Source organism: Bidens hawaiensis, unplaced genomic scaffold, assembly GCF_021521415.1.
Source record: "Bidens hawaiensis isolate Kalapana, Puna unplaced genomic scaffold, B.hawaiensis_p1.1 tig00005195_1, whole genome shotgun sequence".
Classification (NCBI taxonomy): Eukaryota; Viridiplantae; Streptophyta; class Magnoliopsida; order Asterales; family Asteraceae; genus Bidens; species Bidens hawaiensis.
The window spans coordinates 1172019-1193700 of NW_027491335.1; the positions used below are offsets into that span (position 1 = coordinate 1172019).

Below are 21682 nucleotides of genomic sequence, written 5' to 3' on the forward strand. Positions count from 1 at the left end.
ACCTTTTATGAACTTGTGTGAAAAGGAAGGAATCATACATGAAGTCACACCTCCTTACTCCCCTCAATCAAATGGCATAGCGGAACGTAAGAACCGAACCTTGAAAGAAATGATGAATGCCATGATGATAAGTTCTGGGGTAAGCCCGGACATGTGTGGTGAAGCAATCTTATCGGCTAATTATGTCTTAAACATGATACCGAATAAGAAGAAATATTTAACTCCATATGAGTTATGGACAAGAATTAAACCACCATATAAATACTTGCGAGTGTGGGGGTGCCTAGCGAAGGTAATGGTGACTCCACCAAAACGCCTACTAATAGGACCCAAAACCGTTGATTGTGTGTTTATAGGATATACCCTTCTCGGTGGTGCATATCGATTTCTTGTGCATGATTCCAAGAATCCCGGAATAAACAATGGCACTATAATAGAAGCAAAGGATGCATCATGGTTTGAATATAAGTTCTCACGTTTGGATAAAGGAAAACCGAGCAATTCTAGACCGGTTGAGGAAAGTATTCAAAATGAGAGTACTGGATATGAACCTTGGGAACAATCTGAGACAGAGGAGGTTGAAATCAGAAAAAGTAACGGCAAAGGATTGAAAAATCCTTCGGCCCTGATTTCCTTACCTACATGGTAGAAGAGGAACCTCAAACGTATCAACAAGCGGTGAATTCCGCTGAAGGACCTCAGTGGAGGGAGGCCATCAAATGTGAGATAGACTCTATCTTACAAAATCATACGTGGGAACTAGTGGATCTTCCTCAAGGGTGTAAAACACTAGGATATCGATGGATCTTTAAGAAGAAGATGAAACCTGATGGCACCATTGATAAGTATAAGACAAGGTTGGTGATCAAAGGATATAAACAACGAGAAGGTTTAGATTACTTTGATACATATTCGCCGGTTACGCGAATAACATCTATACGGTTGGTGCTTGCCATTGCCGCCATTAGAAACTTGGAAGTTCACAAAATGGATGTAAAAACGGCTTTCTTGAATAGAAATCTAGAGGAAGAGATTTACATGGAACAACCCGAAGGCTTCATAGCCTTTGGGCAAGAAAAGAAAGTATGTAAACTTGTGAAATCCTTGTATGGATTGAAACAAGCTCCTAAACAATGGCACCAAAAGTTTGATCATGTCATGCTTGATTTTAGGTTCAAAATCAATGCATGTGACAAATGTGTATACGTGAAGGACACATCCGATGGATATGTCATTTTGTGTCTATACGTATATGCTCATTGCTGGTAGTGATAACAAAATCATAACGTCCACTAAGAACATGTTAAAAACAATATTTGACATGAAGGGCATGGGTCTTGCGGATGTGATTTTGGTAGTTAAAATCACACGAACCCAAATTGGACTTGTTTTAAGTCAATCCCATTACGTGAGCAAAATTCTTGAGAAGTTTAATGCGAATGACTCTAATGTAGCTAGAACTCCCATTGACACAAGTCAACATCTAGCTAAGAATAGAGGTGAACCCGTTAACCAGTTGGAATACTCAATAATTATTGGCAGTTTGATGTATCTTATGAGTTGCACTAGACCCGACTTAGCATATGCTGTGAGCAAGCTAAGTAGATACACAAGCAACCCAAGTTCAAGTCATTGGAACTATGTGATTCGGTTTCTTCGGAACCTAAGATACACTAGAGAATACGGGTTACATTATAACAGATATCCAGCAGTTGTCGAAGGACATTGTGATGCAAATTGGATATCTGACACAAATGATTCCAGAGCAACAAGTGGGTATGTATTCACACTTGGAGGTACTGCAATATCGTGGAAATCGTCTAAACAAACGGTTATAGCTAGATCCACGATGGAATCCGAATTCATCGCCCTAGATAAAGCGGGCGAAGAGGCAGAATGGTTACGTCAATTTGTTGAGGATATACCAAGATGGCCTAAGCCGGCATCGGCCATCTGTATATATTGTGATAGCCAATCGGCAATTGGCAGAGCTCATAGCACAATGTATAATGGTAAGAATAGACATATTAGACGTAGACATAATGCGGTACGAAAACTAATATCTACTGGAATTATCACTGTTGACTATGTGAAGTCAAAGGATAATATTGCGGATCCGCTAATAAAAGGCCTAAGTAGAGAGTTAGTTCAGAAGTCGTCTATGGGAATGGGACTGAAGCCCTTGAAAAATTAAAGTTCATGCGAAGGAAACCTAACTCAACAGACTGGAGATCCCAAGAGTTGAGTTCAATAGGAAAACCTAATTGTATGAATTAGTGCGGTCACTGTGGGGGGATAACCCTACAATTTTAAGAGGGAGTTTACCACGTGGCAAGGTAACCTTCCTAGTTCATTCCTAAAAGTGACAAGTGTGAGGCTAAGCATATGGCTTTTAATGATTCGACCAAGGTAGTCATACATGGTGAATCACCTATGTGAGAGAGAAGTGGGGTCGCTTCGAAGGGTATTGTTGGGCACAATACTTAATAGCTCTTGCAGAACCAGGCGCATGTTTATGACCATAACGAACATAACTATGAGGACTTGACTATGTCAGGGAGAGTCTTGTGTGAAGTGTATTGTCGTCTACACAAACGGCCTCGAGTTCAAAGACATCACCGTCTACTCAGAGCCAGTGGGCTAAGTATGCTTCATAAGCAAAGGTTCAAAGGATAACACCTACATATTGTATGCAAGATTCAGCTGTTGAAATCTAATTGGAATAATATGGTTGTTTCGACCTCCATTCATGTGGGGGATTGTTGGAAGTTTTAAGTGTGTGAATGAAGGAAGTGGTAAATGTTTGTCCCACATCGGGTTGGGAACAAAATAATGAATGGTTTATAAGGTAGTGACCTTACACCCATTTGAATTCTTTATGACATGTTTTACCACAAGTCCTACACGCGCGCAAGGGGGGATGCAAATTTGGGTTTCTGGACTAGAAATTCATCGAACTCGTGCGTGCCCGCACGTCCCGCGGACAAGAATGAAACTCCGAAAACCCGAGCCCGCGTCAAACGATTTTTTGAATTCGGTTTTGAAATTCAAAATATGGTGGTCTAGTCAATACCATTAATAATCATAATGATTATGATTATTGTGTTTCAGTTTCAATTCTTTTTGATAATGGTCATTAGATGAGTATTATTATTATTTAATATTCTTTAATGGTCATAACTAAGAGTTGATTATATGGTTATGACTCTTGGTTATAAATACCATGACATTATTCATTTGTAGACACACCAACTCAAAAACACTTCATCTTCTTCCTAGTTCAAACAGTGTTATTTTCGATTGCATTTCAGGCAAGTGTCCGAGTCCAGCAGAGCACCGATTCTGTTTCGAACCGGAGTACCCTGGGAATAGACCGAGAATTTGTTTAAGGGAATTGTGTTAAACACAAGCCCGGTTTACTGTGTCGATTATTTCTTATTTCTTTACTTTCTGGTTATTATTAATACCAGATTTCCAACATACTTTCAATCAATGGAGATCGCAAATAGTTTCTTCCAAAAATTCCATGCATCTCGATCAAAATTTGTCGTATAAAGTTTTGTGTAATTGTTATGCACTCTATAAATCACAATGCATAACACATATTCCCAACTTTCATAAATAGATTTAAGAGAGAAAAATGAATGATCAATAATACCAGCCTTCCATGAAACCGCTATCTTGCCTATGATATGGAGGAGGAATGTAGTGGATGTTGTATTGCGGTTGTGGTGGATACCCGGGATACCCTTGATGATACCCTTGGGGTGGATACCCTTGCGGTGGGTAACCATACTGAGGGTATCCATGCGGAGGGTATCCTTGTGGAGGATACCCTTGTGGTGGATATCCTGGGTATCCATGTGATGGATACCCTCCTGGTGGCGGGTATACTTCCGATGGTTGGTGGATGCCTTTAGATTGTCCTTCTGCCGGATAATCTATAACAATCAAAGATACGATTGATCATTAACACTTTTGATAACCTTACAAAATGCAATTCGAAATCGTTGATACAATTAGATCTAAAAGGGGAAAAAAGTAAATAAAAACAATTAAGAAAGGAACCTTGTGGAGGAGGAGGAGCAGTGGGAGGTTGGCTTTGGTTGGGATGACTCATGATGATGGATTTTTCAAAATTTGATTGGTGTTTTAATGTTGTGGTCTCTTTTGGAACATCTTTCCGATTTTGGGGTTGGTTCAATTCTAAAATTAACGTAAACATCGGTTTCCACGCGTGACAAACTTGTGTGCATGAAAAAGAATTTAGCATAACATTAGTTATACATACATGCATGCAGAAGTTAAATAAAAAAACTGTGAGGTTAATTTTAGATTGTATATTTTAACTAAAGAGTTGAATTCATATGGTATATAATGTGAGAGTAACAAGATTGCAAAAGAAAGCTAGAATTAATCATTGTTGGGGATGAAGACACGACATCATTTCGTTCCTTTCCATCTTGTGTTAGTTACCTTGGGATATGAGCACCGTTATGAGGTTTGGATTAATAATTGTAATAAATTATAGATGCACAAATCGATCAAACATATTATTATTGCAGGAAAAAATTGACGAAAAAAAGCTACAATAATTGTCTATTGATTTCACGTCTAAAGTTTCTAATCAAGCTCTATATCCTATATCTATAATCTAAGCCTAACTTGATCACCAATACATATTATCATATTAATCGTATTATAATTAGGAAACTAAACCAACATGGCCGACTTATCAACTTAGGTCCTTCCATATTCATTGACTTGTGAATACGGTTCGGATTTAGCAACAAATTATACTAAGCAGTTAGCGCGCACACACATATATATAGTACTTATTATGGATTAAAAAAACTCGTTTCCGTTATATGCCATCTCGGTTCGACAAAAGCTAGCATATTAGAAAAGCTCAAGACGGTAATAAAGAAAAAAAAAGTGATTATGGTGGTCTTTGACGACGATTTGGAATCTATGGAAGAGGGGGGAAAAGCGCAACTTTTAATAATATCAATCGTTCATATTTGAAAATGATGAAGCAAGTCAAGTAAGATACGAGTCTTTGCCTGAAGTCTAGGTCTAATTACGGTAGCGGCAACATTATGTAATTATTTAGTAATTCGTGTAACTATGTAAGGGGTTTCTAGGGACACTGTCCCTTTTCGCTAAAAAAAAAAACCCACCAATACGCCCCATATAGAGCTATACGGGACACCATCCCTTTTTGCTAAAAAAAACCCACCAATACGCCCGTATAGAGTTATACGAGGTGTGTAGGCCCCCCATATATGCTTCGTATAACCTTATACGAGGTGTATAGTCCCCTCCCCTCCCCTCTCCTCTCCCTCTGTATAGCCCTATACGGGGCGTATAGGAAGGGTGTGAGGTATCCCTAGTAAGACCCTTATGTAATTTCTTAGGGGACATGTTTGGGTGGAAGACCCTGGCTAATGTGTACTTTAGGGAATATTGATAGTACAACTGAATGATTTCTTAAAAGAAAGTTGAAGCCTCATCTTCTAAGACTCCTGGACCTATTGATTTGATTAATATTTCTTTGGATTCTGTCGAACAAAAACCAATTTCTTTTGTTATGAGATCTGACCAAAATCAAACTAGGAAAAAAATTAATGTTTAGCTATAGTTAATGGATTCACAAAATTTTTCGACTCCCATGAAAAAAAGGTTATAGGTCCGCTACTTTGTGACAAGAATCCCTATACCCACTCTTTGCCAAGTCACCACAACCGTGTACCTCCCATGCCACATACGTATGATCCGTAAATTACCCCATTTGGGAATCATCTAAAAACCAAATTAAATTCAAAACTTGCTTATAAATCATGAAGGATAGGCAAAAGTGCCTTAAAACTGGGATTATTATTTTTTGTTTTATACTTGGCACACAAATTATAAAACCTTAGTGATCACGACCTTTGCAATTCGTACCTAACATAAAGATAAATGTCATGAGCAGAAGTTTGATATTTTTTTAAATATTTATACTGATCACACAATTTATGAAACCTTAGTGATGTCATGAGTGAGCATATGGGTCACTGATCCAGTCGTCGCTTATCATGCATGCAGATGGTTTAGACATGTTTTTAACGGTTGTCAGACTTATAGTTGCCATTGGCGATGGAATGGGAATGCCAGTGATGTTGATCTTCACTAGCTAGCAACATCGCGAACATCATTGGAGGCACTTCTTCTACACCCTCAGACGTCTATGTGTACAAAATCAACAAGCTTAATATTAATCATATGTAATTGCTTATGGTAAAAAAAATAGTAGTGTAATCGGGATTATAATTTATTGTTTGCAGAATGTTATTAATCTTTGTTACTTGGCTGTCGGGAAATTGGTTGAATGTATTCTTGGTAGGTTTATTTGATGATAATTTATGATTATTGAATTGTAGCGTTTTATGTGTTATTTGCAAAGGGGTATTGCTGGGCACGAACAACAGAAATACAGGCGTCAAGATTAAGGTTGAACTATATGAAAGTAGTTTTTAGGCAACAAGTTGCATATTTTGACTTGAATGTTATTCAGTGGCGAAGCTTGGACTAAGACACCCGGGGGGGCTCAAAATATACACATAATTTCACAAACGGAGGGGACGAGCTCATATTTTGGGCCGAAAACGGCTAAATTTACACTACGTATATAAATTTTCTAACGAAACCTGGTAAATTTACATTACTACGCAAAAAACCGGGGGGGGGGGGGGGACCCCCGGCCCTAACTAACCTTCGCCATTGATGTTATTGGCATAGGGGATATCATCACATGTTTTCAATGATAGCTTGTTCATTCAAGATTTACTTAGTGAAAAGGTATGACCATGAGTTTTGTGGTTGTATTTGGATTTTTATATTGAATAAAAAAAGGCGGGGAATATATAGAATCACTAATCTTGTTAGCAATTGTTGGGCTGCGATTTATCTAGATTTTGGTTGTGTCCAGTTTAATATATGAAAGTTATCAAGAACGATCAAGGAGTATAGTAGGGATGATGTAGTGGCAGAGCAGACGATTTTGTTAGTACTAAAAACAATTTATTATTTTTTGTAGGTGAAAAGAAGACCATTAAAGAGTCCTCATATGCTCTGCTTGGCTAAAGGACTTGCGATTGGCAGCAATGTTGTCACTTTTGTTGTGTTGGCCTTCTTGCGTTGGTACAGTAGTAGATTGGTGATGTACCATGGATCTAGATGAGGAACATCCGGACAGTTGGAGTAGTAATCGCCTCCGGCGGGCTGTAAGTTCTTTTTTAACTTCTAACATTTTCCTCAAACTAGCTTTCTTGCTACCATCTGAGAATATCTTATGTCACTCTCGGTCTTAGGGGCTAGACGTATGACCAATAGTTGATACCCTTTTTGTCATTATATCAAAGTTTATTATGGATTGTAAACATATTTTATAACATAAGGGGATTAAATGCATCAGAACTTTTTACAAGGATATAAAATATATGAGCTATCAAATTTGTCTATCACATAAGGAGTCATCATTCCTTTTAGCAATTTATCCTTCCCATCATCTTACTTCTGGTTACTTGAAAACACCTTTTTAAACGTGTCAACACACAGTTGATGAACGTTGTCAGGCTCCAATATTTCAAATCCTTGTAACAAGCTAGTTTTGATGAATGTTTTGTAACGAGAATGAGTGTATTTAAATTTCTTATTGTATAAAATATTATTTTAATCAAACATTTTTCGACTGTGTAATGTCATTATATCAAAGTTTATTACACAATGAAAAAATGTTTTGATTAAAATAATATTTTATAACATAAGGGATTTAAATATCTTCAACACCATTACAAAACATTCATCAAAACTTGTTACAAGATTTTGAAATATTTGAGCCATTCAACGTTATTCACCAACTATTGTGTGTTGACGTACTTTCAAAAGTATTTTCAAGTAACCTAAAGTAAGATGATAGGATGGATAAATTGCTAAAGGGAATGATGACTCCTTATGTTATAGACAAATTTGATGGTTCGAATATTTTATATCCTTGTAAAAAGTTTTGATGAATGTTTTCTAAAGAAGTTGAGGGTATTTAATCCCCTTGTGTTTTAAAATTTATTATTAATGCGTAATAAACTTTGATATCATGAGAAAAAAAAAGTACCAACTGTTGATTATACGTCTAGGCCTCTGATGTCATGTGTGATATATGATATTTTCACATGGTAGTTAGAAAGCTAGTTTGATAAAACTTTAGGAGTAATAAAAGAACTTATGGCCCGCCGAAGTCGATTCCTACTCCAACTGCCTGAACGTTTCGCCTCTAGCTCCATGGCACACCACCAATCTACTACCATACCAACACAAGAAGGCCCATACCACAAAAGTGGCAACGTTTCTTCCAATCGCAAGTCCTTTAGCCAGGCTTTGTTTTAAGCCCAACTTTACAGTATCTTGCGGAGCATCGGAGTACTCTTTAATGATCTTCTTTTCACCCACAAAAGAATAAGTTACTCTTACGGAAGGAATCACTTTGATTTTTCTTGATAGCCTCATTTGAACCCTTTCATAAATCAAACCAAGCACAGCCAAACTCTAGATAAATGGTAGCCCAATTGCTAGCCTCCACAACAAGATTAGTGATACTATATATTTCCCACCAAAAGTTGCCATGTTCATCACAAACATCGGAACCTGTATTTTTTTTATTCAATATACGATTCCAAATACAACCACAAAAACTCATGGGCGTGCTTGTGAATATCCGCTATACCTTTAACATTTAAGTCAAAATAGACAACTTCTTGCCTTATAACTGCTATCATATAAGTCAACCTCAATCTTGATGCATGTCTTTCTGTTGTTCTTGTCTAGCAATACCACACTGCAAATAAACATCATACGATACAATTCAATAATAAAAAACTATGATCAAACGTACACAACCTATCAAGATAACATGCAACCAGTTTCTTGACAGCCAAGTAACAATGCTTAATAACATTCTGCAAACAATAAACTATAAACCCGATTAGATTACTATTTTTTTTTACCATAGGCAATTACTTATGATTAATATTAACTTTGTTGATTTTGTTCATGTCTGGGATATAGAAGAAATGCCTTCAATGATAAAACTAGTGCATCTGAAAACAGTGAACTAACTAGAAAAAATTCCTAGATCAGTCATTGCTTTTGCAGACGTCAAATCAAGGTACAAGTGGGAACTTTTTAAAACTAAGGTTGCAAAGTGCATGCGCTCATTTACCACATGGACGCAAAAGGTACTTATCACTTTATAAAAAGTGATTTATCTCATACGTAGAGTACATTGCCTCTTAATATAAGTATGTTCACTTCATTCTTTAAAAAAAGCATGTACTAAATTTTAGGGGTTTTATGTTTTACAAACTACAATCTAAGAGCACCCACAACGTGAGTGGTGTGGGTATGGTTGAGGTGGCACATGGACGGACGGGAGGGAGGGAGCTGCGTTTGGAGGGAAGCTCGTGGAATGGGTTTGTAATGGTACACGGACCACAAGTGGCCAAAAAAGTTTGGCTACCATCTGTCTCTCCCTCTCTCTCTCACATACGTACGTGCGTGTGAACACACAATTATAATAATCTTTTAGTGAAGTTTGCGAAAGTTGGGTGTTGTGGAAGAAAGTGGGGGGTTTTTGAGTAACGTTTGGAATCTGATATGCCGCTAATGTGTCGGTTTGTGGAGTTACAACGTTATGGATGCTCTAAATTTCCAATACACTAGGATGAGCATTTTTTGTACGTGTACCGGTACCGGTATCGAATTCGGTATCGATTGCCGAATCAGTTCCATGTTTTGAGTTTTCGGACCGGTATAGTACCGGTACCAATACGGTTTGGTACGGTACCGGTATTTCCGGAATTTTGCACGAAATACTGGTATCGAACCGAGCATTTCGGTACCGGTACCGGTACCAAATATTTTTAATTTTTTGGATCGGTACTGGTACCATTCCGAGCTCATCCCTAACTATACCACTACCATTTCCTAAGTAGACCGATTTATAAATTCAATCGATATAGAGTTTAAAAACTAATAATAAATATTAGTGATGTGTTATGGGATGTGCTTAGACCAATTTATAACACATCTCTGAATGGGTTAGAGATGTGTTATGGGATGTGCTTAGACGTGCCGGGATCTCAGCCAAGAAAGAGGCACTTATTAACTTTTTGACTGATCCGCGTGAGGGAAGATCTACCCTGCGTCCTGCTGATGTTCTTGTGTTTGGCTGGGCAGGGGGTAAGCATGCGTGTGTTGACCTCACTGGGGTGTCCCCGTTGGTGGGGCTGAGAAACAGTGGCTTCGTACCGGGACAGGCGGTTTTGAGAGCGGAGTCTAGGAAGGTTGCTAAGCATGAGACATCGTGTTTGGAGAATCAGCACGTGTTCATTTCATTTGCCTTCGACACTTTTGGATCCCTAGCTCCCGAGGCGGTTCGCTTCTAGGAGCGGGTGCAGAAGGTGGTCCACAGTAACTCGCAGAGCCCGAGGAACCAAAGATTTATATTTAGTAGAATAGGCTTTGCGATTCAAAAGGGGATAGCGGCGCAGCTTGTTGCTCGCTTACCCATTATCCAGATATAGTTCGGTTTGTGTTATATATAAAAGGATCAATATTAATATAAATTGTAATTTGTTCGTTTTTACCCAATAATAAATACTTAAATAAGAAAAATACGACCTAACTCGAATTTTTTCACGAGCATACGTATCTCACGTTTAAAGAAAGTTAAATCCACCGAGCCACTACCTATGATTGTCTTTTCGATCAATACAAAAAAAACATTTGACCAATAGATATATGACCTACGAAAAATATTAACGATACAAAGTCTTTGAATCATAACTTTACCCAAATTTCAAGTCTTGAAAATAATTATTAAAATTTGGTTTGATAACCTAATGTTTTACGTACAATGTGAAGGTCATATACTGTTGGTAAGATTAGGTTGTTTCGTAAACACAAAAATCCATCCTAACTTCAACCACACCTCACCTGATTATATATCAAATATTGTTTCCATAATACTTTCCATTCATTTCCTTCAATCATCCACCATTTTTCAACTTCTTCTCTTTCATGTCATAAGTTATAAACACACCCATTGAACATGTTTGTATAGCGTGTGCACGCTCACAAGAACACGCGTATACAAAATGACAGGACCAAAAGACGATAAATTCGCCCCACATCCGGTGAAAGATCAGTTTCCCGGAGTCGAGTTTTGTGTCAACAGTAACCCCCCTTGGGGTAAGTATTTCTTTTTTATTAGTTAGAAAGTTATGATATTTTTATTTAGTACATATAACATTATAACATATGTTTCATATTTGAACTTTATGCTATGTAGCCGAAGCCGTTATTCTTGCTTTTCAACATTATTTAGTTATGCTGGGGACCATTGTTATTATATCTTCCATCATAGTTCCACCAATGGGCGGCGGCCATGTAAGAAATTAACTAAATCCAGTTAGTTTGAAATTAAATGGTTTTCAAATAATTCATTTAATGTGCAGGTCGAGAAAGCTCATTTGATACAAACAATGTTGTTTGTGTCCGGATTTAACACATTGCTGCAAACATTGTTCGGGACACGGTTGCCTGTGGTGATAGGAGGGTCGTTTAGATTCGTCGTTCCAATGCTCTATGTTTCTTTACAAAATCGTTATAGTTTTTACCTTGATCCGGTCGACGTATGGTTCTACACTAATTACTTTTGTTATTGAAGTTTGTTAATTTTTTACGAGTTTTCATGGTACGAGTGGTTTGATTTTGTAGAGGTTTCGTCATACGATGAGGGGAATGCAAGGAGCGCTTATGATCTCTTCACTTCTTCCTATATTGCTGGGCTTTCTTGGTATCTGGAGAATTGTTGTCAGGTTTGGTTTTAAGAAATTTCAAATATATCACAAAAGTATGCAAAATCAAACATATGACAGAATGAATTGGATTACGAAATTTATGATTTTTACCTCAGGACTCGATTGTCAATCGGATAATTTAATGACAAAACAAAAACATTATGATAAAAAAAATACTTATCAGAATAAAACTAAAAACCTTTCAAAATAGGTGACGAACAAACACAACGTTAAGTTGAAACATCACAACTATTTATAAAATACTGTGTCAGTTAGCGGTTATAACTGTAGGTAGTTATCCGGTTATTACAGCGGGGAAAAAAAATCCCAGCAGTAACTTAATAGTAGTTAATGTTGATCACCTAACTTGCGACCGATGCACAAGTTGCTGGTGACCGCTGGTTATAACTGTTAGTAGAGCTTCTTATGAATAGTAACTTAGTACTAACGAACGTATGTCGTTACTAGACCAAGTTGCTACTAATTAATATAACTTACTACCGGCGATTAAGTTTTTAAATAATGATTAGCAACTTTTAGAATAATTTTTTATTTAAAAATATATTCATCTTGATATTCACCTATTTTGTTATAAATATTAGTAAATTTATTATATTTATTTAACATATATAAAATATCCAAAAAATATTTTTCTTTATGTTTACCATGTCCAAGAACTCCCCGAGTACTCCGAGTACACCAACTCCATAGTCGGCCGCATAGGGTCAGCCTAGCGACTTTTGCAACCTTGATTAAAATCGGTGATCAACGTTTGTCTAGGGCTACCTTCTCGAACTCCCAAGTTTTTTACTTCTTAAAATTATAATAATCTCGAACAGATATACGCTCCACTTGCATTAATGCACATTATAATTTAATCATCAATAGAAAATGATGTTAATCACACCTTTAAATATAAATCTAATTGTAATACAATGATTTAAAAAAGACGTTAAAATCATCTGATTGAAATTTTCACTCACAACCGGATTCAAGATTTGTTCGATGGATGCAGGTTTCTAAGCCCTTTATCCGCCGTTCCTCTAGTAACACTTGTCGGTATTGGTCTCTATGCTCAAGGATTTCCTCTGGTAATCAAAATACTTCCTTAATATACATTGTTTCAGACCTATTTGGAAGATCATGAGCCCGGTGATCAAAAACTATTAACACCCTGCAATCTAAACCGTGCATACCTTTTGTAGTTGGCTGAATGCATCGAGATTGGGCTTCCTGAGTTGATTCTACTAGTCTTATTTTCCCAGGTAAGTCAAAGATCATGACATTATTATCTTCTTGAGATGAACTTTACTTGATTATCGAAATAAATGAATTATGCAGTATGTCCCTTACTTGTCGAAATCAAAGTGGCTTGATCGGTTTGCTGTCCTGATCTCTGTATCAACGGTATGGGCTTATGCATCCCTTCTAACTGCAGCTGGCGCGTATAAAACTAGACCACCCAATACTCAGTTCAGCTGCCGTGTGGACCGCTCTGGTCTAGTAAGCGGTGCTGCCTGGTGAGACACTGGTACCATAGTGGCATAGTTGACTTTCCTCATAACTTTTGTTGACTTCTGATAAGTAACATGGTTCTGCAGGATCAAGTTTCCTTATCCATTCCAATGGGGTAAACCCGCTCTTCATGCTGGAGATGCTTTTGTAATGCTAGCAGCGGCTTTCGTGTCTCTTATTGAGGTTTGATTATATATTTATATATAAGTACACTAATTAGTGATCCCATGTTCACGTATCCCGTTTCATAAGTTTTAATCTATTATCTTGTTTACAGTCGACGGGAACTTTCATTGCAGCAGCGAGATATGGGAGTGCTACACATGTACCGTCTTCAGTTTTAAGCCGAGGCGCTGCTTGGCTGGTGAGAAGTGATGATATTAAGTTGCGTCTAAAAGAACACCACTGACGTATCATATGGGCTATATAACAAGAGTGATGGATGTGATTTTGTATGACCTTCTTTTCTCCTATCACATGGCCCGTATGATATGACACGCTCAGTGTGCAGACTTGATCTGCCTACGGCCGTATAACTTCATACGACCCCTATAACTTTATACGGCCTTTATAATTTCATGGGACCTCTACAACATCATATGGCATGTATGATGTGACACGCTAACCAGTGCACCCTTTGGGGTGGTGTTTGTATTATTGTATAGCAGACCGCTAATATTATCATTTATTTGATGTCACTTCTAAAGTTGCTCAGTTACAAATGTTTTTAATCACTTTGGATGAAATCTTACAGGGACTTGGTATCTTGATGGATGGAGTATGGGGTACAGGAATCGGCTCAACTGCATCAGTGTATAAATCAACTTAAAACGCACACATATTTTCAAAAACGGATTCTTTTATTTTTTTTCATTAATGATGTCTTTTTGCGGCGTTTTTGATAGTGAAAATGTAGGCCTTTTAGCTGTCACTAAAGTGGGAAGCAGAAGAGTGATTCAGATGTCTGCAGGATTCATGTTCTTCTTTTCTGTCTTTGGTTTGTTCTACTAGCTCCTGGTATATAATTAGCAATCAGTTATTATCACTTTTATATATCTTGATGATTTTTTAACTAGGAAAATTCGGAGCGATCATTGCTTCTATACCGTTACCGATCATTGGAGCTCTATATTGTGTCTTGTTTGCCTACATGTGTAAGTATAATTCTTACCTTTAATAACAGATAACTTGTTCATTGTTTTTATTGATTATAGTTTTGAGCAGCTTCTGCTGGTCTAGGATTACTTCAATTCTGCAACCTTAACAGTTACCGAACAAAGTTCATACTAGGTTTCTCACTCTTCATGGGACTTTCGGTCCCACAATATTTCAACGGTTACATAGTAACAACCGGAAACGGCCCTGCTCGCAGTAGATCCATTTGGGTACATACTAACTAATACTTTTTGCAACAATTTTTCATGATAAATCTTTTTTTTATATATTTGTTTTATTCTGTTTTGTATACAGTTCAATGAACTAATGATTGTGATATTTACATCTCCGCCCACCGTAGCCGCCTTTGTTAGTATGTTTCTTGACCGGACTCTCGGTTACAACCACAAAGATGTTAGAACAGATGGTGGAAGACATTGGTGGGGAAAGTTTAAGTACTTTGAAAGAGATGTTAGAAGTGCAGAATTCTATTCACTTCCTTATGGTCTTTCTAAGTATTTTCCCTCTGTTTAATTATGTTTTTTTGTTTGTCCATTTAGCCTATTTGCAGGCTTGTGTTTTTGTGAATATGATTGTAATATTTTTATATCAAGAATGTATCTTTTCCCGGTGCCAAGTATAATGGAGCACCTTAGCTTACTATTCTAAGATGGCTCTTGCTTGATCGTGTAAGTATAGTTTATGACTTTATGTTATGTGGTATGTCATGTCAATTGTCACCTATGCATTTGGTTCGCGACACGCGAACAATGCATCAGACTGGATTGTTGTTTTAAAACTCAACTGTTACCACACGAACACACATACACACACAATTGGGCGATTTCTAATATTTTTGGGTGCTTGGAAGTACTAGAGATCGTATCTAACATCTAGGAATCGGCACACGAAATTCTTAACTTTCAATTTCATGTTTTCTTTCTAGATTTGTATGATTCTTGATAAAACCCTAGCCTATCCAAATAAGAATTTAGTATGTTGTATAGATGCTATTATTATGATTGAAACTTTGTTTTGATTGCTTGTTCTTACCTTGCCATTATAGGAAACTTTTTGATACTGTGGGATTCTAGAATGATTATAATCTTGATGTGTTAACGAACGTACGTTGTTGATTAATATGGGTTAGGTGATTCTAACATGTTTGGATGACTTGAATGGTAAAATCTAGTGTGATTCTAGGGTTACTACAATTGGAAACTTTGTTAAAGATGAGATATGTAGGTGTGACATTTGTCAATTTTTATCATTATTTGTTTTTGTATTTATATTCGTTAACCCGGTTCGTTTTGTCGTTTCAATGTACTCTTATTTTTCGTTCATTGTTTATATAATATTCTCGGGTTCGATCGTTTCTATTCCTCTTGTTAAAATAACAAAACTCCGGGATTTAAAGTGACTATTAAAGTAAACAATTTGCAATCTATGCGGGTATAAATTTAAAATAGTCCAAGTATATTAACCTGTATTTCATTTATAAAACATTTCAAATTTCAAGGTTCAATTTGTAAATTTATTTTAAATTATGATTTTAAAACAAACTGAAAGTTGAGGGGCTAATATGTAAACTATTTTAAAAACATGATAATAATATATTAATAATACCCAACCCGTCACCCCCTACCCCATCGTTTTCCTGCGGCAAGCCAGAATCGGGCTACCCCGAAAACGCCTTAAATCTCGCATCTTAATTCAATTAAATATCGTAACATCTTTTGCCACTAACGACGACCTATAATCAAGTTAAATAACGCAACATAACAACCTTTAATGTCCGATTATAATCCGGAACCATCGGATTTTTAGTCAAAACGCAATTAACGATCATTAACTATTATACGCTCCAATTACTAGTATAAATAGGACCCTAATCGACTGATAAACTCGCACCAACCTTCAATCTCCTCTCTAACACTCTTTATAATCTACAAATTGTTCTTCAAAGTCTGATCCCGGCCACCCACCGTTCACTATCAACCCGAAACATTTACATGTAATTAAAATATGAAATATGATTGTTTTTAGCCATTTAACAAAACCCCTAAATCAATTTTAGCAAACATGGAACCAGTTAACATATTTGAATTCTAGTGTTTATAATGTAGAAGATGAACTTATATGTTTATATATATATATATATATATATATATATATATATTTATATTTCTGGTTCCATTCTTATAACATCAAAACAAGCTGGTCCAGTGGTTATGTCATGTGTGTATAGACAGAAGGACCTAGGTTCGAACTCGGGTTAGGCCGTTTTTGTTATATTTTTTGAAAACCATTTTTATTAATTATTGTAAACTATATATATATATATATATATATATATATATTTATAAATCATTTTAAATCAAATAATTTTTAATCACTTAAAATCAATTATAGATCTTTATTTATCATTTCATTCAAAAACCAAACTTTCAAACCTGACAAATTCGTTTTAAACTCGTTTAGCTTATATATATTTTGTTTCATCTGTTAAACTTTATAATCTGTTTTACACTTTCGTTTTCAAAATAAAACACACCGTTAACACCAAAATTCCATAACGTTATAATATTTCAAACTTAACATTTATTTTGTAATTAAAATAATATTAAAAATGTTACCAAATCATTTAAATTGCGTAAAGCTTAAAAATAATATTACGATATCAATTACCATAAAATATAATGCCTAACTTCTAAAAATCGAATTTAACTTTATAATCCCGTTAGTTAGTTAGTTATCCCGCATTTCTTATTTTTGCTTGCGAGATTCGATCGTTCGGTTTCTTTTAACGCGCTTTAGGTTTTTATTTCAAGTTTATCATCCATTCCAAATATGAGTTTCTCACACCCCCGTTTTACTCTTATATTAATTTTGGGGGTAACATATGTATCTTATAAACTCAAGTATTTACGATTTCGTTTACAAACTACAATTCATTGGACTTGTGTGTTTAGTTGATTACTTGCTCGAATTTACTTGCACGTGGTAGCCTCAATAAGTATAATCATACGACCATCTTTGCACTCGGGACCAGTTTGTTATGAGTGGAAAATAGCCTCATTATCCGAGTGTGTTGGTTGTTACCAACTGGAAAGGACCTTACTTGCGCAATTATTACACTTGTCTCATGGAAGTGTATGGTTTTTACGTATTTATATCAAACTGTGTGAACTCGCCAACTATTTAGTTAATTGACATTATTTTATACATCTGCTACATGTACCATTATTATAGGATGATGCCATGATGAAGTCACAAGACTTAGGATATTTCAAATAATGGACAAGTTGATTTCCGTTTATCCTTTTATTGAATGTATTTTTCTTTGTTGAACTTGTGTATTTGAATCTTGAATGAATTAATGATAATATTGTCATTTAATATGTCACATGTGTTTTGAGCAATCTGTACTTCACACTCAGGCGTTTCCGCTTAAGCCGGGGTGTTACAGTAGGACTTCATGTTAGACGTAAAAGATTATCATGTTTGGTTTAAACATGCTAGTTAGGATGCATGAAACTATTTGGTGTGAGTTGATCATGTGTTTGCAACATATGAATTTAGGTTTCTGTAAATAGAAACTTTAGTGACTCAAATGGTGAAACTTGAATGTTAGACTCGTATGATCGTGTAGAAGGACACTGCTAGCTCACCTTAATGATATATACTTGTTTGAGATATGAAAGGTGTTGATTATGCATGCTAAGTCATGAGTTGTCAATGTGGAAACTTTATGACTCATGATGTGTAGGATTGATGAAGTTAACGTGCATGATTATGTGAAACATTCTAGATATGTTAGATTTGATATGTTAACATGCTTAGAAATATTGGTGTGCAGAATTCTTGGGAATTAGAATTCCATGCATGGTTTACTAAAAACAAAAACTTTATTGATGATAAAGTATGATATCTGCCATATAATCACAAACATTATCTAAAACACTAATTGAATCAGCAACGGGTTGTTAGGTTAAACTTGGTCAATTGTGTGAGTCTAATGTAAAATTTAAAACAATGAGATTGTTTGAACACATGTATTTCGAGAACCTACATAGACACACACGTATAGTCATCACTTGTAATAGGTAGCGGTTAGTTGGGAACCTATTTGTATTTGCTTTTGTTTTGAATACACACACTACACAACCAAATGTGAGTCACCACTTCTTTTGCACCATGAACACTTTCTTTTAGATTTTATGCTTCCTTTATATCACTTGTGTACTAAAGGCACACATATCATGAAAGCCCTTACACAATGAGCTATTAGAACGAGATTAACACGATAACTTTGAGTAGTACTACTGGGTTTGACAACCCCCACCTAGGCTAGTCGTGCCAGCACGACTGGGAGCAGTGGCGGATCCAGGAATTTTTTTTAGGTGGTTCCCTCTTAATTTATAAGGTGGTTCCTACGCGTCTTCTATATATCCGTACACTATTATTTCGAAACTCGGGTGGTTCCGGGGAACCACCCGTTTGTATGCTGGATCCGCCCCTGACTGGGAGTCGAACAGGTTACATTGACCTAACATCTACACCATTGTTTATGATAGAAATGGTGGGAGGCACGAAACATACCTATGTCAGCTTCAGTTCAATCGTTTAATAACTTGTAAACAGGCTAGCTACCTAAATATATAATTTCATTATGCATTATCTGACAACACTTACTTTTATTAAAACTTGTGAATCACCAACCTTGTATTAACACACTTTAGTATATATTTTTCTCAGGTCTGTAAGGAAACACATTGGATCTTTCAGCACACATGCATTTGGAGCCTCATCATTTTCACAAACATTTTATTTTGCATACCCTGATAACTGTTTTGAGTTGTATTGCACATGTTTATGTTTCTTCCGCACTATATACATTAAATTGCTTTCGCAGGTTTTTAAACAATTTTTTTAATTTTCACTACTCATGTTGAATAGGAATAACAACATTTATAAATTCATATGTGGTATTTCAACATTGGATCCTTGTGTGTCACACGCCTCGCGGTAAAAACCCCCAAGTGAAAATGTGAGGGTGTGACATATGACGCAAGAATAAGTATTGGTAAAGGAAAATAACAATTAATGTTGAGATGTGTAAGTCGTTGAGAGAATTGAATGCCGTCTTAACTTCAATTAATAAACAAACTTTGGTTTAGTTAGGTTGATCGCTCACTTTGACTTTTGTTGATTTTATGGTGGTCGGCTGATCGCCTTAAATATATGTGGTTTAGGGTGAATACGCTAGAGTTGAATTTTTGTGCTATTATAGCAAGACCAAATCCTCGGTGGCATACTTGTGTGGCTTGATAGAAGGGGAAATATTTGAAACTTGATTATTGATTAAACATGAAACTTGATTAAAATTAGTTTTGGAACTTTGGTAATTTTAATTGTTCTCAATTGGAACTTTAGTAACAAAACCTGGCCAAACTCGAAAATTTTGACGTAAAGCAAACGGAAATCCAGACACTAGAAAAAAAAGTGACGACAGAAGAAAAATCATGCCCTTTGCAATAGCCTTATTGTGTATTTGCTTGTATGATCAAGCTTGTGTATATGCACTTTGGTATATGATGGGTTATTTTTAAACCATGTATTGGAACGACTTACACCATGCTACCTATCACATGTTGCGTGTCATGTTCTGGTCAAATTTCATTTTTATAAGTAACGTATGGATGTTCTGGAAACAAGTTGTTAACTTTATAAATATGCGACTTTTACAGCTGTAAATACACTTTCTTAATTTATGTTTACAGTTTGCTTTAAAGATCATTAGATTTTTTCACAAATCGAAATGCTAATTACACTGTAGGTTTATGGTACTCCATCTCCCGCTTTAACTTCTGGGGTCTAAGAACATTCATGGTCCACCCCCATCATTATCTCTATAATTACAATAAAAATCATTATATTTGCTTTCTTATTTTCCATTAAAAAATATTTTTTATACATTTATAATTACTTTTGCTATCTCATATACTCACAAACACTTTCAAAAAATATTAAAAATCAAAAAGTCAACATTGCATTGCAAAATATTAATATACAAATAAACAATAACATTTTGTTTTCTCTTTTTCACGCATAACCACATTATACAATATGCATAATTCACTCACAAATATAGTGGGATGTGAATGCTCTAAGTCAATTAACTTAGATTTAGTCATGTTTGACACTTAAAATTGACTTTTGTTAATTTATAGTCAAATTTTTACATATAACTTTTATAAAAAAATTTGTAAATTTGTTAAATAATAATCGTCACTTTCAAATAAAATTTAAAGACAGTAAGATATTACCTTAACACAACAAAATAGGTTCACATGTTTTTAGAGGCCAATATGATCAAAATAGCCTCACATGGCAGGTGCATGATGAGGATTTAACGATTGTTGAGTGACAACATATAAATCTAGGACTAACTTTTGTCAAATACAATTTTGAGAGTTTGACCTTTTTTCTGGTTAAGTCGAATCCGTGGATATAATCATACGACAACAAAAAAACTATAATATTAACTATAATAAATTCTGTTAATAGCACATTTTACTTCAAAGAAACTACTCACAAAGACCAAACTATTGTTTTTCATTGAAATCTTGATGCATTAATATGTTGGTAATTACAAGTTGTCATTATAATTTAAATTTACTGACTACACCTACTCAATGACTTAGAGGTTGTTTACAATTTTGAGTTGAATCACTATGCAGGGTTGAGTTATAATAAGAAGATTAGTTTTCCTAAGAAGGATAGGAAATAATCTTATTCATTCATTTTAAAATTGAATGGTTGAGATTAGATTAGAGAGATCATTCAAGTGTAAAACAAGGGTAAGAGCATAATAGTGATAACACATTTGTTGACTTTCTCTCTCCACATGCAAGGCACATGTCAAATACCCCAATCATTTTAAAACGTCCATAACTTTTTTATACGTCATTTTTTTTTTCAAAACAATTTCACCATAATAACGAGTGTTTTTTTATCTTTTATACGAGTACCATACTGTTATATAAAAATAAAAAAAATTCATGGGTTTTTTACAAAATGTGTTTTACCAAAATTGTGTTTTACAAAATTGT

The 21682-nt window shown here is 35.5% G+C and overlaps 1 protein-coding gene across 1 annotated transcript; it reads left to right on the top strand.

Annotated features, from left to right (window-relative positions):
* The first annotated feature begins 11114 nt into the window (after window positions 1-11114).
* On the top strand, window positions 11115-15313 carry LOC143629421 (nucleobase-ascorbate transporter 4-like). Its single transcript, XM_077098700.1, has 14 exons — window positions 11115-11286; window positions 11387-11484; window positions 11553-11729; window positions 11815-11915; window positions 12913-12988; window positions 13103-13162; window positions 13239-13417; window positions 13499-13595; window positions 13690-13776; window positions 14167-14225; window positions 14318-14409; window positions 14489-14566; window positions 14637-14797; window positions 14883-15313. Exons 1-14 carry the CDS (start codon window positions 11193-11195, stop codon window positions 15099-15101), a joined length of 1578 nt encoding a protein of 525 aa, XP_076954815.1. The 5' UTR covers window positions 11115-11192; the 3' UTR covers window positions 15102-15313.
* The last annotated feature ends 6369 nt before the right edge of the window (window positions 15314-21682 follow it).